This window comes from Nomascus leucogenys, chromosome 12 (genome assembly GCF_006542625.1).
Source record: "Nomascus leucogenys isolate Asia chromosome 12, Asia_NLE_v1, whole genome shotgun sequence".
Lineage (NCBI taxonomy): Eukaryota > Metazoa > Chordata > Mammalia > Primates > Hylobatidae > Nomascus > Nomascus leucogenys.
Window position 1 is genome coordinate 57,016,697 of NC_044392.1, and position 16,393 is coordinate 57,033,089.

The 16,393-nt window shown below is 47.2% G+C and overlaps 1 protein-coding gene across 2 annotated transcripts in view; it reads left to right on the plus strand.

Moving 5' to 3' along the window:
* Nucleotides 1-435: 435 nt before the first annotated feature.
* TBX15 (T-box transcription factor 15) overlaps nt 436-16,393 on the plus strand; it is a 106,976-nt gene continuing 91,018 nt past the window's right edge. Inside the window, exon 1 of one of the 2 annotated variants that reach the window (XM_030823226.1) lies at nt 436-630. Coding sequence is in view for 1 of the 2 variants with exons in the window: in XM_030823225.1 (XP_030679085.1) it covers nt 2,189-2,393 (205 nt within the window). In the remaining variant the exon portion in view is untranslated. Of the gene's footprint in view, nt 631-1,649; nt 2,394-16,393 lie in introns of those variants that run through there. The other variant, XM_030823225.1, reaches the window with a different exon arrangement.

Consider the following 16,393-nt stretch of genomic DNA (forward strand, 5'->3'; position numbering starts at 1 on the left):
TTTTTGCATTCGCATGGGATGCTAGCTTCCTGACATCCTGGTTGGATCCTAATTTGGGGTGGGGGTGAAGGAAGGGGGCAAAAGTAGACTCTTGTCCAAAGAGGCCCAAGGTGCATTCACAACACTGTGGTTGCCTTTAGCACCAGAGCACTTCCAACTCTAATAATACAGACTAGATTTCCCTGGGCCCCTCCGCAGTCCGGCAGAGAATTCGGCGTTTCAGAGGCCTGACAAGTCATCTTTTCTTGCCGCAAGGTGGGAGAGCTGATTCTCCCGGGCCTCGCGAAAACAAAAACAACAACAACAAATCTTAACAGGCTGTGGGCCCCCTAATCTAAACTTTCAGGTTTGGAGACTTCTAAGGGCCTGGCTGTCGTCACGACTGTCCTGCTTGGCCTCTCAGTCTGTCCCCCGCCCCCGGGACCCAGCTCTTTCCGGCTTCTTTGCAAAAGGATAGAACCGTCTCGACCAGGGCACTAGGACTGGAAGATCGGCTGTGTCTAGGCCGCTGCCCGCGAAATCCGAGACGTTTTTCCAGCTTGGCTAGGACCGACTTCGCCGCCGGTTTGAGCTTTCTCTGCACTCGGGGGTCTCCTGCCGTCCTCGACCAGTGGCGTAACTTGGGAAGGGGTGTGGGAATTAAGAATGGCCAGGAGCGTTGGATTTTTTAATTCCTTAGAAATCCATGTTGAATGCAGTCCTTACAGATTGCAAAAGGCGGGGGGCGGCCAGGGGGCAGATCAGCTGGCCGGGAAAGCCAGGGTCTTGAGGTAACGGGATTTGCAGGGAATTTTGAAAAAGCTCCTTCTCTTCTGTTAAAGTTCCTAGCTGCTCTCGCCTGTCACCTCTCCATAGGTTCTCTGCAACAAGAGCCCGGAAGAGGCGAAGCGCAGCCCAGCGTTCGGGCCGTAGGGAAAGAGAGTATTTATTTGCAGCGTGAGGGGGCCCAGCTGGAATACGCCTGAGGAGCTCGCCCTAAACCCCGCTCTCCGTAGCCCACCCCTTGCTCTCAAGGCGCCGGTGTCTCCTCCTCCACCAGGTAGAGCTGGAAGGAAGAAGCGGTCTTTAAATTTTCAGTTACAAGACCCTGGTTAGTAACAGGGCTTTTTATTTGTTTGTTTGTTTGTTTCCTTTTGCCTTACCCAGATTTGCTTAGAAAACGTTCAATAGGAACATTAAAACCTGTGTGGCGAAATCCAGGAGGAACCAGAATATTCTAAAGCACCTGGGGCTGACGCGAAATTATCAGAATCGTTTTCTGGAGTTTTGGACAGGTTAACATTTTGTCAGAGCCCCAAAATTCCAGATCTGCAACTAAAGTGACTCTGGGCTTGCAGCGTCTATGAGACCAGCAGATCTGGAAGAAAATCGTATGGATTTGGGATTTGCAGGAGTTTGGGATTTGCAGGCGCAGATCAGACCTCGATTTTCAACTGTCCTACCTCCCTCTTGGAGTAACCCATGGGGAAACCGGGAAGCCAGGGGTTAAAGTCGGCCCAGGAGCATCCAGGGGACGACTGGCGCGCAGCCTTGGCCCGGGCCTCAGTCTCTCCCTTCCTCTCATTGGTTCGCGCTCTCGGGGTTTCTCTTGTTCCCTCCTCGCTATTGGTTGGGGGCTGGCTTTTTTCCCCCTCAGTCTTTTTCTTCCTCCCCCTCCCTCTCCCTCACCCCTCGGACAGGAGCGCACCGCCTGCCCCCTGTTCCTCGGGAAGGGAGGAATTTAGCGGAAAAAAAAGTTTCCCAGAAGTTTGGATCACAGGGAGGACGGGAAGGCAGAGAGGAAGAGAGAGAGAGGGAGGAGAGAAAAAGAGAGGGAGGGGAGAAAGAGGAGACAGACAGAGAGAATAATAATAATAACAAAAACAAGATGAAGTTCAGTGGACACAGCCTGTGAGCGCCTGCCCCGGGGGTGGGAAGCAGGACTCCAGCGCTCATGCAGCGAGCGGGCGGCGCTCGGGGCGCTAGTTCCTAGCAGCTGGGCCAGCGTAGGGGCGCAGATCCGATCCGGCAGAGGAGGGCGGAGGAGGACGCAGTGGGAGGGTGCAGAGACCCGCGAGCCGCCGTCTCAGCCTCGTCCGCCGCGCCTCCGCCTCTCCCGGGCCGGGCCCGGTGGGCGCTCCGAGCTTGAGGGCGCCAACTGCTCCCTCGGTAGCGGGGGCGAGCGGAGGCAGGGGTGTGGGCGGCTAAAATGAGTGAAAGGAGAAGATCTGCAGTCGCCCTGAGCTCGCGAGCACATGCCTTCTCCGTTGAAGCCTTGATCGGCTCAAATAAAAAACGGAAACTGCGAGACTGGGAGGAGAAAGGGCTGGACCTGTCCATGGAGGCGCTGAGCCCCGCGGGCCCACTCGGAGACACGGAGGACGCGGCGGCACACGGCCTGGAGCCTCACCCGGGTGAGTGCGTCGCAGCCGACCGCGGGAGGCGGGCGGAGAGGGGACGCCGAAGGGCCAGTCGCCAGTCGCTGGTGAGGAGCTAGGCCCTGCCGTTGACGCCCTGCCTTGCCCCAACATAGGTTTCTTTTTCTCCGCGCAAATGCCCTGAGCCTCCCTAAATTCACCGGAACCAATTTTTGGGGCCGGACTGAGCCTTGCATTTTCGTCGCCAGCCTAAGCAAGGAGTCCTGTTTGTTTGCATTTCCTTCTCTTTTGGGAGGAGAGCGCAGCTTTCTGGGTGTCCGTGGGTGAAGGGCTGCCGGTCCCTGGGATTGGGAGGGGCGCGGGCTGAAGGCAACGGCGGGAGCCGAGATCTGGGACTCGCTTCTGAGAACTCGGGAGGACTGGCGCGGCGTTCTCCAATCCAATACCTCAGTCTCGGGGAATGACCAGTTTGTCTCATTTAGCCTTCAACCTCGTCCTTGCCCTTCTCCCACCAACTTTTCGATGATGGAACATAATTATATTTCTACTCCTTTGGCGTTTACGGAAACAAGAACGGATGTTAGACCCCTTACTCCTTGGGTCACTCTTCAGGGCCCACATCTCTGTGTATTTAGGGTGTGAGTACGGTTGATTTGTGTCTCAGATCCTACAGTAACCCATGTATATTATGTGCACCGAACATGTAAAAAGCAGGGCGGATGTCATGTCTGTATTTTAACAGAACCCTAGGAGGGGAGAAGCCAACTTTAACATTTTGTGTTAAGTGCCAAGATTTCAACTGTGCAAAAACAGCCCGGGGGAACAGCTGTTGTCGGAAGAATCTTGAGTGTGCGCGCGCGCACATACACACAACGCTCGCAATTTGGTTTAGCGGTTTCAGAAGCTTTCCAGCCCGGACTTCTAAAACCGTGCTGGAAGGTGCTCCTGCTGAACAGCCGGAGCTGGAGAGTAGACCCCGCTTCGCACGCTGGCAAGCCCGGGGAGGGGGCAGCGGCCTGCACTGCGATAGAGACGGCCTGGGGCTCAGGAGCTTGGGGATCCCAGCCGCAAAGCTGTCCAACTCAGAGAAGGGACAGCTGTCGCTTACATTTTCTCTTTAGGCAGTGACAGTTCAATTTCCATGCTCCCGAGGCTGATAATAATGCGATTAGCGGGTGACCTGCAAAGATAGAGTTTTATGAATTTTCCGTGTTTTTGTGGCCCGTTACGGTATTTGAGTTTAGTACTGGGGAATTATTTTTATTAGTCGATGAAAAGAAAATTAAAAGGAGATTTATTTCGACCGTCCAAGCCGTTTCCTGTATTTGAATGCAAGTGCTTGTCCACGCGGACCCCTGCGTGGGCATTCCAGAAAGGGACCCAGGGCTGATGTGTGTTTCCCTTCCCTGGCCAGACCGTATTTCCTCAGCTCATTTATCTATTGTCAAAATCTCGCGTGGGCCTTCATACAGTTAGAAGTTCTTGCAGGGGTAATGACACCTTAGAATTTGTAAGGTTCTTTTATTTTCTCCACGGCGGAAAAAACAGAAGTTGTTTAGCTGCGCGTGGCAGACGTCCTGTCCCGGGGAAGTTTTCTTTTCGGAGGCCCCAGTTCGCACGGAGCCCGTCTAGGGCCTTATGTTCAAAATGGGCAATATATGGGGTCATAATTAGAGATTCAGATAAGAGTTTGCTCTTTCTGCCGTTCTCCTCAGCCTGAGCTCCATTCAGGAGGCGGAAGAGAGAAAAGTTAGGGAATGAGGCAAAAAGAAACCATTCTAGAGCGTGAACCTGGGGAGCTAAGCTCATGAATTCTATTTACTCGCTCCCGCGGGATGGGGGTGGGGTGGAAGATCTAACAGAACTAACTTTATGTAACAGAGTTCGGTTGGTCATTTCCCATTACGTTATCATTTTTTAAAAAAGAAAAAGATGAGTATTTGGATTAGAGAAAACGAAATGTATTTGTGGGGCAAGGGTCTAGGAGGAAGAAGCTGAAAGCCCAGCACCCTCTGGCTTTCTGCGGAGCTGGGCTACAGGCCGGGCCTAGCCTTTTAGTGGGCCGGGGGAATCCTTAAGGTGGAGCCCCCGCAATGGCTAAGCCTTTCTTAACGATTTGCTGGTAGGATGAGAAAAGATCTTTTAGTAAAAAGGGCGCCGTGGCGTGGAGACGCGGCGGTCCAGGGAGCAGAAGAGGTGGAGCTGTGGGCTCCAGACTCAGGCGGTAGCGAAAGGCGGGACCAGGCCTGGGGCTGTTTTTAGGCCTTTCTTTTTCTGTAATATAGCACGCTAACGAGCACACACAGGGACACATTTAAAGATGTGTGTATGGAGGAGTAGCGCAGGCGACCCTATTGTGCCCAGGGCAGCGTCTCTTCGCGGGTGAGCCTCATTATTGTTTCAACTCTCTTCTCCTTAGGGCCGAGAAGCCGCTGCATGGGTCTCCCGCCCTAGACCGATAACAAACCGGGAATAGGAAAAAAACAAAAAAATTGTTTTGGGGGAAGAATTAAACACACACACACACACACACACACACACACACACACACACACACACACACACGTTCATGCCTAGAGTATTCTCACCATCTCTCATAACACCGTTTTTTAGTCCGCTCTGCCGGAGCTTCAAAATTCCGCGATCTTTAGACAACTCTAGGGTCAGATTTTAATGTTTAACTTTCATTCAAAGACGCGGCCTTTTGCTTTTTCACAGCCCATTTTTCTTTCCGCGTCTGGACAGAGCTGGCTTTAGTCGGCGCCCGAGCACCCGCAGCCTGGGGCACCAACCTGCAGCAACGGGGGATCAGTCCGGCCTGCGCGTTGTAGGCAATCACTCCACAGAGGAAACTATGTATTTCGAAAGTGTTTCAAAAATTCCACCGAGCCTGGTGGCCCCGAAAAACCCCAAGGCCCGCCAGACTTTGGAGAAGGGTCTGTGAGGTACCCTCACCGTCATACCTACGCCGGCACTCGCAGTCTTTTGGAGAAGCCGCTAGAGTGCCTCAAGACCAGCCTCGGAGGGGCCTGGCTCTCGAGCCTGCTCGCCCCCGCCCTCTCCCAGAGCAAGAGAGGAACTTTCGAGCTAGGATCGGCTGGAACAGCTGCTCCGGCTGCGGCCTTGCAAGTATATTGCTGCGGCCTTGCAAGTATATTTCAGGCGCTCGGCGGCGCCATCTGCGCTCGGACCTCAGCCCCAGCTCCACGCGGAGTCCTCAGCTAGGGCTTGGGCGTTTCCCGCCAAAATCTTCTGCAGAGTGCGGCCGAAGCCGGGTCTCCCGCGGAGCGAAATAATTTAAACCTTCTGTGGAGGGATTTCCTCCTCCTGAAACTTCGGGCCGGGCCACGCAGCAGCTGCGCTCCAGAGGCCTGGGGAGGTGGTGGCGCGCGCGGGTGGGCACCTAGACAGGCACACCCAAGGACACGCAGGCAGATCGACACTCCGCATACACGTGTACAAGTGGCAGGTCTCGCATTCTCGCACGCACCCCTCAGCTCAACTGCTAGTGAAATGAGACAGGAAAAGCCCGTGCAGAAAGCGCGGCCGCCCCAGGGCACTTTCTTTTTTGGAGTTATCTAGACCAAGTGGTCACATGAATTAATCTGCCAGTTTATGGTTTGTTTGCTCAAAATAAAACTCAGAGATTTTAATTCTGACATCACCTCTCTACCAACCTCCAACCCCCAATAGGGAAACAGGGTGAACACGGAGGAAGTGACTCTTCACTGACGTTTAAGTAACGAATAAAAAGTGACGAGTTCAAGCCAGCGGGGGAGAATGTGTTTGTGTTTGCGCGGGGCAAGCGCCAGCCAGGGCACAGGCCGGAGCTCGGACCGCAGGGACAGGGTGTTCGGCGAACGCGTAGAGTGAGATGCCTGAGGGTCTGCTGGGGTAGAGTCCAGGGACAAGGAACCTTGGTTCGGCTCTGCCCTGCACGCCTTTGCTCTGGTGCTGGCCTGGAGGTGCCTGGCTCCGAGGAGTCAAGGGTGAGGCCTGGTGGACCTACGCAAGGCACTCACTTGTCAGGTTAAAACGGTCTTCCACGGAGGTCACCCTTTTGGTAAGTGACCTTGTGTGAAGGGAAGCGAAAGGGACCTAAGGCCCGAGTTTGTCATGGGCCAGTGAGGATTATTGTTCGCTGAGGGGATGACCGCCAAGGACCTTTTTCTGCGCACTGATCGGATCTTACTAAATTAGACGCCCTTTGGGTGCGCGGGGCTGGGTTCCCGGGCAGCGGGGATGGTTATGAAGACATTCTATGTAAAACTCCGGCCCCGGAGCGGTGGCACAATAGAAACCAGTCGGCAAAGGGAAGTAATTGTAACCAGTTCCCACCCAAAGAAATGACCACGGCAAACTGCACTAGGGCAATGGGAAGTTCAGAGAATGGGAAAACCCAGATGTAGAGTTTGGACTGTGATGGGGAGGAAGGTAAAATGTGCTATGGTTTGCACCTCCAAAGGTCCCTTCCCACCCTAGGTTCCCGCGCTTCACAAGCCAGTAATGATAGACCCAGGGATCACAAGCGGGTGTGCGGGTCTCACCTTTTGCTGCCACGAAGTGCAGGGCGACCCCTCACCTGCCTCTGGCGTCCACCTCTGCACCTCAGAGACCCGCTGGGGAAGCACAAACCTCATGGGCAGCGAAGGCTTTCCTAGGCAACTTCACACACAGTCTACCGCCGCTGCAATTCTGAATTCAGATCTTCTACTCCCAACTCAACGTTATTTCTTACTGAGCACTATATTTGGGCTCTGAGCTTGCCACTTTGGGTATCTTGATTTGTATAGGTGAAATTCCCAGAAGGAAAATTTCATGGGGGAAACCTTCATGCAGGGAGGAAGGCAGAATTAAATTTCTTAAACAAGAGTTCAGACTGAAATGATGGTGACACAAATTGTCTGCCATTTTTCTGACACCTCCCATACCAATGACTTCAAATGGTTAAAAATCTTTTAATTATGAAAGAAAATTTGTTTAAAATATCTTTTAATATAGACAGCATGTGAGGAGTGAGTGAAGAATGGCATGCAATGCCTAAACTGGGGACCAAAACTAAAAATACTGGGTATTGTGGTTTGTGTTCCCCATTTATCTGTATACTGTTCTTCATGGGTGTAAACATGGAAACGAGTCCCTCGTCATTAACCCTCATATTAGGCCACAAGGAGAATGGGACAAATACATTTAGGCTTAGAAGGCCTAAGCATTGTGTTCATCCAGTCCTCTCTTAGGGCATGCAATGCTATTATTGAGTGAAATATTTCCGGTCCATCACAATCGTTCTATTGCCAAAAAAATTATAAGATGAGAGGACCGCTTTGAGATCCTGATTATAGACTCTGGTAGAACTTTATTTCTCACACCCGGGAGAAAAACAATTACCTCTTAAATCTGTGAATTCCTTCTCAGGGTGGCTATAATTTTTTTTTTGTTTGTTTTTTGTTTTTTAAAGCAAGGCCGAACTGTACAAATTCCACAGGGATAAAGGGCAGATTGGCATGCTATATACCTTTCTCCTTTCTGGAAACAGGACTCCATTCGATTATTATTCTGGGAGTGCAGCTGGTTATTGCTTTCTTACTCTCAAAAGATAAAATTGTTCAATAGGAGAAAATACTTAAATGATTTTCCCATCTGAGCTTTATGTTTTGACCTTTTGAGATACTTTTCACAAAATGGAAAACTAAGGAACTGGTGGAATGTGGAATCTCTTTTCCTTGCTCTTTCTCATCCGTGTAGTTTATTTTTGCTTTGCTTTTCCTGGTTTCTAGTAAGTCTGGAATTTTATATGTGCATGACTGACATACTCAGGAGTCTGCACTAGGAACAGCAATTAGCAAATTTATAAATTAGGGTCCTGTTTACACTTCTTTGGGGGAAGGATAATCATTAGTTAATTTAAGTGAGGCCCTTGCTTTAAGTGTCAGAGGCGGAAAATGTGATTTGGTAGGGAGGACCCGCTGTGAAATGGGAAAAGGGGAATTCAAGAAACTGGTGAGGACCAATCAACATTTCTTCAGTGCCATTAATGGCTTCACTTTTAGGCAGGATATCTTGCTGACTGCAAAACTGGTGATGAGCTTTTGATACCAGAAGTGAAACAGGCCTTGCAAATGACTACTTTTCATTTTATACTTTCAATATTAGCTAGTGTCTTATATATTTTATAGATAAGTGTATAAAACATATGTTCACAAATATATGTGCTTATATACAAACTTACGTGTGTGAACACCATAATATCACCAGAACACTATATCTACATCAAAATATCAGTTCTGAATTGGATGTAGATAAAAATTTGGGACAAGAAACTGCCATTGTGTGTGTGTGTGTGTGTAGCCAGTTTAACAAATTGGGAATGTATAAAATTTGGGAGGCCAAAAGTTTTGTCACCCCTAGGTATCATGGGATGATTCTAGAGCATCCCAGTTTTGAAACTTCCAGGTAATGGGCATTTTCATTTAACTTGTAAATAAACTGATGACTGTGACCAAAGTCAGAAGTACCAGTCAAGGCCGGGCGAGGTGGCTCACGCCTGTAACCCCAGCACTTTGGGAGGCCGAGGCAGGGGATCAGGAGGTCAGGAGTTCAAGACCAGCCTGGCCAAGATGGTGAAACCCCGTCTCTACTAAAAATACAAATACTAGCCAGGTGTGGTGGTGCGGGTCTGTAATCCCAGCTACTTGGGAGGCTGAGGCAGGAGAATAGCTTGAACCAGGGAGGCAGAGGTTGCAATGAGCCGAGATCGTGCCACTGCACTCCAACCTGGGCGACAGAGCAAGACTCCATCTCAAAACAGAAGGAAAAAAAAAAAGAAGAAGAAAAAAAAAGAAGCACCAGTCAAAATACCAGAAACTGAGACTGTACAGATGCTATTTAAAAGAACAGGAGGAGTGGAAATTTTTCTAACTAAATTTGGCATTAATTTTGTAATTTGTATTAATTTTGGATTGGCAGAGTGGTCCTTTTAGTCTAAAAAGTGGTTTCATGTTCTTCCATGTAGAAAGTAAACGGAATAACTAAGAGAAATCTTAATAACAAAAATAGCTTATAGAAATAACTAGAGAAACATCGTGATTTGAGGAAATTAATTTAAGAACATAAGAAATGCATGTAAAAGCGTCCTCTTGTCTTCTTATATTTTCTACAATATAGTTGCCAAGGCTCAAATGAGCTGACAGTTTCCAAAATGTTGCCATACACTTTAGAGGATTAAAAAACAAAAACACAAACCACCCACTGCAGATGACGAGTAGAGTTCCCTCGGAAAGGGAACATTAGAGAGGTCGTTATTATAGACCTAGCCCGGAGCCTTGGAGCTTTTTTTAGCTCCTAGTTCTCAACTGGATGAACCGATTTTCCGAATCCCCCACCGCTGCGTTCTCTTTACTATCCCACAGCTGGGAACGTGTAGTTTAAACTCCGGATAGGGGTCCGGGAAGCTGTTAACCCCCTTACTTGCCACTGACTTCCCCTCTCCCAATTTTCCTCCACCCACGATGAAAACGTCCAATTCTTCCCCCTCTCCAAGAATTTCAGATCCCGTTTCGCCGCAGAAGGAACTGGGATTGCACCTCTTCTCTTCAACCCATCTCTGGGAAAATAGAGCAGTTTCGGTGACCTTCACAAGTCAGAATTGGGCCGTGGCCGCGTCTGCCCGCCCTCGGCCCCTCGGCCCCTCGGCCTCTCGGCCAGACCTTGGAGGCGCCGCGGGGCGGGAACGGCGAACCGGTCAGGCGCGGCCTCGGTGTGCCAGCCCGAGTTCCTATTCTCGCGCCCGGGGCTCCCCGCTGGCCCCGCCGCCTCGCCTCGCCTCGCCGCGCCGCGTGCGCCCGGGGTTATCGTGGGGCCTTGGAAACCCGGGACCCGGAACCCTGAGGGATGGCGGCTGTTCTTAGCTCTAATTACATCCTGGAGAAATGTGGGGACCCTGGGCTAACCGGGAAGGCCCTGGTGAAAGACACTCCCCCCAAAACAAAACAAAACAAAAACAAATCAGGAACCCGCCAACGACAAACCAGAAATGCAAATGGAACCCAACAGTCTCACACCTCGCGCCCTGAGGGGAGTTCGAGCTTTTGCTTTCATCAGGCAGAACAAATTTCCGAGGAATCAAACTGACTTCAAACATTAGCAATTAGAAACCAAGAATCCGCTGGCTTGAAGAACTTTTAATCCCTAACCATTTCCAAATGGGTAAATCTAGGGTCAGTATATATCGTAGCTAGTCTGTTAAAAAGGAAAGTCATCCTGTGGGATCCTGACGTGGAGGATCCCTGGGTGCCTAAGAGGCAGGGACGCTGACGCCCGGAAAGCGAGCATTGCCCACCAAGACAAAGAAAAGCAAATGATTGTCCTTCCCGCTGCTCTTGGGGATTAAAAAACAATGAACTAATTCTTTTATTAAAAAAAAAAAAAGAAGAAGAAGAAAAAGAAACCAACCAAGTGTAAAAGCAGAGTGAGAAGTGACTACTAGTAGCTGAAATAACTGCGTTCTTTTAAGAACCCGGCGGGAATGGCTTCCCTTTGGAGGGAAGTCCTGTCCCGATGCATCCTTGCTCCAAAGCTTTAATCTCTCCAGGATACAGGGCTCCGAATTGTAAACCTAGGGGCTAGGTGCCCTGGGTGGTTTAGTGCTTCCACTCTTGCTCCTGAAAAATAAATAACTGATTTTCACAGTGGGGAGGGGCAAACATTTGAGCCAACAAGTGATTGTGAACACAGCAGTGCCTTCCCTGGGTTCAGAAATGTTTTCTCAGTTTAGAAGGTTAATTAATAATTTGATTTTTTTTGGCATCAAAGGATGGGAGGGGCTATACGTACTATTTAGAAAGAAGGATTTAGTTAGAAAATTAAAGGTATAAACAAACTTACAAAGGAATACTGAGTTGTAAAATATATCAGAAACTTTACTTACTTATGTGGATATACATGTCTTCACTCTCCTGCAAAGCTTTCAACATAGACCCTCATGTTCTGTGTTATATCCATATTTTTATGGTAGAAAGAGGGCTGGAGGAGCTTAAGTTAGTAATCCTAGATTCTAGTGCTAGCTTTGAAATTGATGTTGGAACCAGGGATATTTGTTTTAAAACCAGACATATTAATGTTGAAAAAAAGTTTCAAAATTGTTTTATAGCCACTGATGAGTCCTCAGTGCCTCATTTGTGAAGTGAGGGAGACAAGGCTCAAATGACATCCGAGGCCCCTTTAGCTACAAGATTCTGTGATCCTAACTTTGGTTTTGTTTTTTGAAATATTAACATTTTCTCCTAAAGTACTTTGGTCATCACTTGACCCATCCTTACTTTGTTGGAACGAAGGAATTTTACTGCAGTTGTAGAAATTAACAGCAATAGCAACACAAGTCCAAAAAAATTTAAAAAGAAAGAGAGATTTTTAGAGCTAGAATTAAAAGCTTTGGTAAAGTTCTTAAAAGAGTTTTTATATTAATATCACATGTTCAGAAGTCCTGGATCAGTGATTTCCAGTCCTTGTGTATGATGTAACCTATTGTTGCTTGTGTGAACGCTGTTGAAAGGGTTCTACAGCATTAGCGAATTTAAAGGAAATGTAAGTTATTTATGCTTTGAACATTTTCTGTGCCATTCCCAGAAATAACTGGAAAAACTCTGGATTTGAAAAATGAGGGTTGAAAAAAGCAACTTCATCACTGGTGAGTTGAACTGGTGGGCTAATAAAAATCAGTTGCCCCCTCATTACTATTTGAGCCTGATGGAAAGCACTAGTAACTATTTTCCATGTCTAGTCTGCTAAGCCGAGATCTTGATCTGGCAGAGATGTGAGAATGCTAAAAGGATGACTTAGTAACAGGCAAAACGCTTGTCAACAAGATAGATCAGAAGACAGCTTAGCATTCAAGGCCTCTATTCATAGCTGCTGAACTTGAGGGCAGGGTCAGATGCAAAACTGTGCCCAGCACACACCTAGGAGGGTTTCTAGTGTTTCTATCTGTGGGACTTTATTTCCTTACAGACTTCTGCAGGTGGGTTCAAACTCCACTGATGGCTCCCCACCCTCATCTGATGTCCACATTCTGCACAGCCCCTGTGCAGAATTCTGCAATCATGGAACCGGTGGATTTACTAGTTGTCCTCTGTCACTACTACCCTATAAACTACTGTAGGCCAATGACCTTGTCCTCATTCTTTTTGTATCTCCAGAACCTAGGACAAGTGGCTGTTACATAGGAAGCACTTAATAAATAACAAAACTATAATAATGATAACACGATAAGAACAACGATAAGAAACAGCAATGTTTATTAAATAGGCACTCTGTGCCAGCCCCTGTGCTATATATATATGTGCATATATATGTGTATATAACAATTATATGTATATCAAAACACTCACAAAATACTCTATCTTATTATCATTTCTATTTGGTGCAATGAATGAATGAATTATACAGTGTAGTGGTTAAAAGCTCAGATTCTTGGGGGTCAGACTGCATGTGTCTGACCCCTGGTTTTAACGCTTGCTAGTTGTATGACCTTGGGCAAGTTAGTTAATCACCCTCAACCCTAGTTTCTGCATCTATAAAATCGGAATAATAAATGTGTTCACTAAAGGATTACTTGAGAATTACATGAGATAGTTCACATACAGGAACAAAAGATTTAGCACTATGCCTATTATTCCTATCAATTGAATTGACAGCGATTACTCACCTTAGTGAGCAGCTTGGATAAGAAATTGTTGCAAATTGTAATCTATAGCAGCCATTGCCCCCTCCCCCATTCTTTTGCTTTAAATGGAATGTGTGGGACTTGAAGTGGAATCCCCACTTTGTTTATAGCCTACGGTTAGAAACAGTACAGAATTTGAGTACCTGTAGCTAATAAAGACGAAAGGAATTTTGACAGCTCTTGCTATTGAATGTTCCACTGAGGCAAAATGCCAACCTGAGTGAGCATCTGGGGAAGGGGTGGGAAGTAGCTGGCTGGCAAACAGTAGGAAGAGGGAGTGAGCAGCGGTGCTGAGGAGACTTAGCCTTACCAACTTCCCCAGGAGGGAAGTGGAATAACACAAGCATGTTTCTCTTTGGTTAGTTTTTGATATTTCTTCCCAGAGCTCAGAAATCCCCCCAAAACCAGACTTTACCTGATAGGAAATAGAAGGATTCTTTCTTTGTCTGTAAAGCCATATTCCAATGTACCCCCAGGATTCTGGGAAAAACGAGCCAGTTGCACCAGTTAGTTGAAGCTGCAGTAGAGGATTAGTGGGTGTTGCTTGGCTGAATTTAAACAACAAAAACAACAACAACAATAAAAGAAGAAAGAGACTAAATTAAAAGAAAACCTATAACTGAGCTGAATGTTGGGGAAGAGGAATCTGGGAAGTCTTTTTTTAGAGAAACAACAGGAACCCCAGATCTGTTTTGCCCAGTTTAGGACTGGATAACCCACATTTGGCAGCCCTGGTTTGCCCAGTTTTCTTCCTTCTGTAAAACAGAAGCCTGGATTTGATAATTTACTACTTTTTTAAAATTTTTGTTTCACCCTAGACTTTGTTTATATTATTTCCTGGCAACAGAGGGAGAAGGTGGCTTCCCTAGGAAAGAGGAACAGAGAAGAGATCCTTTCCTCAGCCTCCTTCAAGAAGCCCAGGGCCCTTAAGAAGAAGTGCTGATGTCCTGACCATCCAGAGGAAAAGGGAACTGCCTTTTCCTTCTGGAATCCAGGTCTCAGCGTTCAAATTAGACTCTGCCCTATGTTTTATCTCCAAGACAGATGTTACTATACTTCTCCAATTTTCCAAGCATTATCTTTGCTCAGTGTCCACAACTCTAACCAGCAGTAGCTTTCATGGATTGAGAGCACACTCTGTACCAGGTACTGTGTGGATGGTTTTATTCACATTCTCTCATTGCATCTACCCAATAGGCCTTGAGGATGGCAATTCTTTCCCCATTTTACAAATGAGGAAATTGAGGCTCAACAGATTAAATAGCTCACCCACAGTTGCACAGTTCCAGTATACTTTAAGTGACCCAGCCAGAATTTAAACTCAGCCCTGCGTGGCTCCAGAGTAATATCCTTAACCACTAGATTATATTGCCTGCCCTGTAGATGATGCTTAAGAGCTCTAGGGAGAATGTTGAACCTTTGTAGGTGGAAATTTATGTTTGCTGCTCACGTTGTCACCAAAACAGAAATTGTTAAATTGTGAATGAGAGAGAGGTTATTTATAGTTTCCAGGTCTTTTCCTTCCTTGCTTGTCATTAGTAGTTCCTCTGCTCCTCAGGTGACTTTTCCATACCTGCTAGTAGAGGTCCTTTTGTGGCAGTGATATAGGGTTGTTTTCTAAGCCATGGTCTTTGGAATGGCACATGTGCAGCCTTCCCAACATGATCTGTGTTTCTTTGACTTTAATGCACAAAAATCTCAGTGTCTGAAGTGTAGTGACTACATATTGAATTTTATCTAAAACCTCTCCATCCTAAATCTCCTCATGCAGTGAAATTCGGGGGGAAACTTTAACCGTGCTGTTTTACCCATTCCCTTCTCCATTCACAACGGGATGGATGGAATCTTATTGGTAATTGATTCAAAATGGAACAGCTTAGAAACATATCAGTTGCAATGACGGGCAATTCGTGCATTTCTAAGTACTGTTGATTTTTTTCAAACTCAGTAATCGCAGCTGAAATCCCCTTGCCACGGATTGAATTTACAAAGGAAGAGATTCTGATTTCCACAGTGGCTTCTTTTTAATGCCCTAGGATTAGGAAACTGCCTTGAGGACCACGGCAAGTACACCCACTGTTAGGGTAGAGGTTTTAACTTTAACCTCTGAGTGACTGCTCTGATTCATTTATTTTGTAACAGCTTTATTTAGAGTAGTCTTGTTTGGTATGGTATCAGTTATTTGCAGAAGTCTCTCATCTCAGTGAACACTTACACCCTGTGCTCCATTACTCTTCTAATGCTGTAAGTGGATGAGATGCCGGCAGTGAGTTTCAGAGAACTTAACAACAGGTTTCATGCTTTTCTGGCGCACCTGTTCACTATCTTTCCTTTACTTTTTCTCCACTCCAAGTAACCTTCCTCTCTTAGGAAGTCTGATGTCTCCGACAGGGATTCGAAGAAAATCCAGCCCCCTGCCCCTGTTTTGGTGCGTGGATTTTAGCATTAATGTGTTTCTTGGCTGTTTAGTTGTACAGTCTGTCATATTCCTGTCTGTTGTGCCCAGTGATTAAAAAAATGGCTTTCAGAAGTGAAAAAGAGAAAGACATAAAATCCATCTCTGTTTTAAAGCTTTGCTTTCTCCTGTTGCCAGCATCACTCTATGCAGGCAACTGATTGATGGGATTTGATACGCTCTTTCAGCAACAGAAGCATATGAATCTCTGGGTCCATTTCCTTTCCCAAGGAACCCATAGAGAGCCAAACTCTTGAAATATAGAATGTGGCAGAGGATGAGATGAACACTGCAATCTTGGGTGATTTACTGGATCTCATCCATAAGATCTATCACATTAGAAATGTAGATTCTGCAAGGTATGCAACTAGCCAGGCCTTGGTCATTACATTTTCCCTGCAGTGTTCAGAGCACTAGTTGCATGACCAACATTAATCCTGGGAACATTAGATCCCATCTGGTACAACTGTGCATTACCCAGATTAGACTGTGACAACACAGAGATTTAAGGCATCTCTGTGATATTCTGACTGGGTGGTAGGTACTGCAGGAGGTGCTTCCTAAAGACACAGGCCAATGTGATGGCTGTAGGGTTGAGCAGAGAGTAAGCCAAGCCTCAGCCAGTGTGTATGAGTGTGTGTGTGTGTGTATGTGTGTGTGTGTATGTGTGTAGGGGAGTGTTGGGGGCGGTGCTGAAGGGTGTTACGGAGAACTGGGTGTAACAGTTCCCTAGCCTGCGTGGGTGAATTGGTTCCGGATGTTAACATTTTTTCTTTGGGGCTTGACTACATTCTTCTTTTTCTTTGCCAGTCTGTTTTCCTTCCCAAATTCTTAGGCTTCCACAGCTGTGTGGCTCATTGC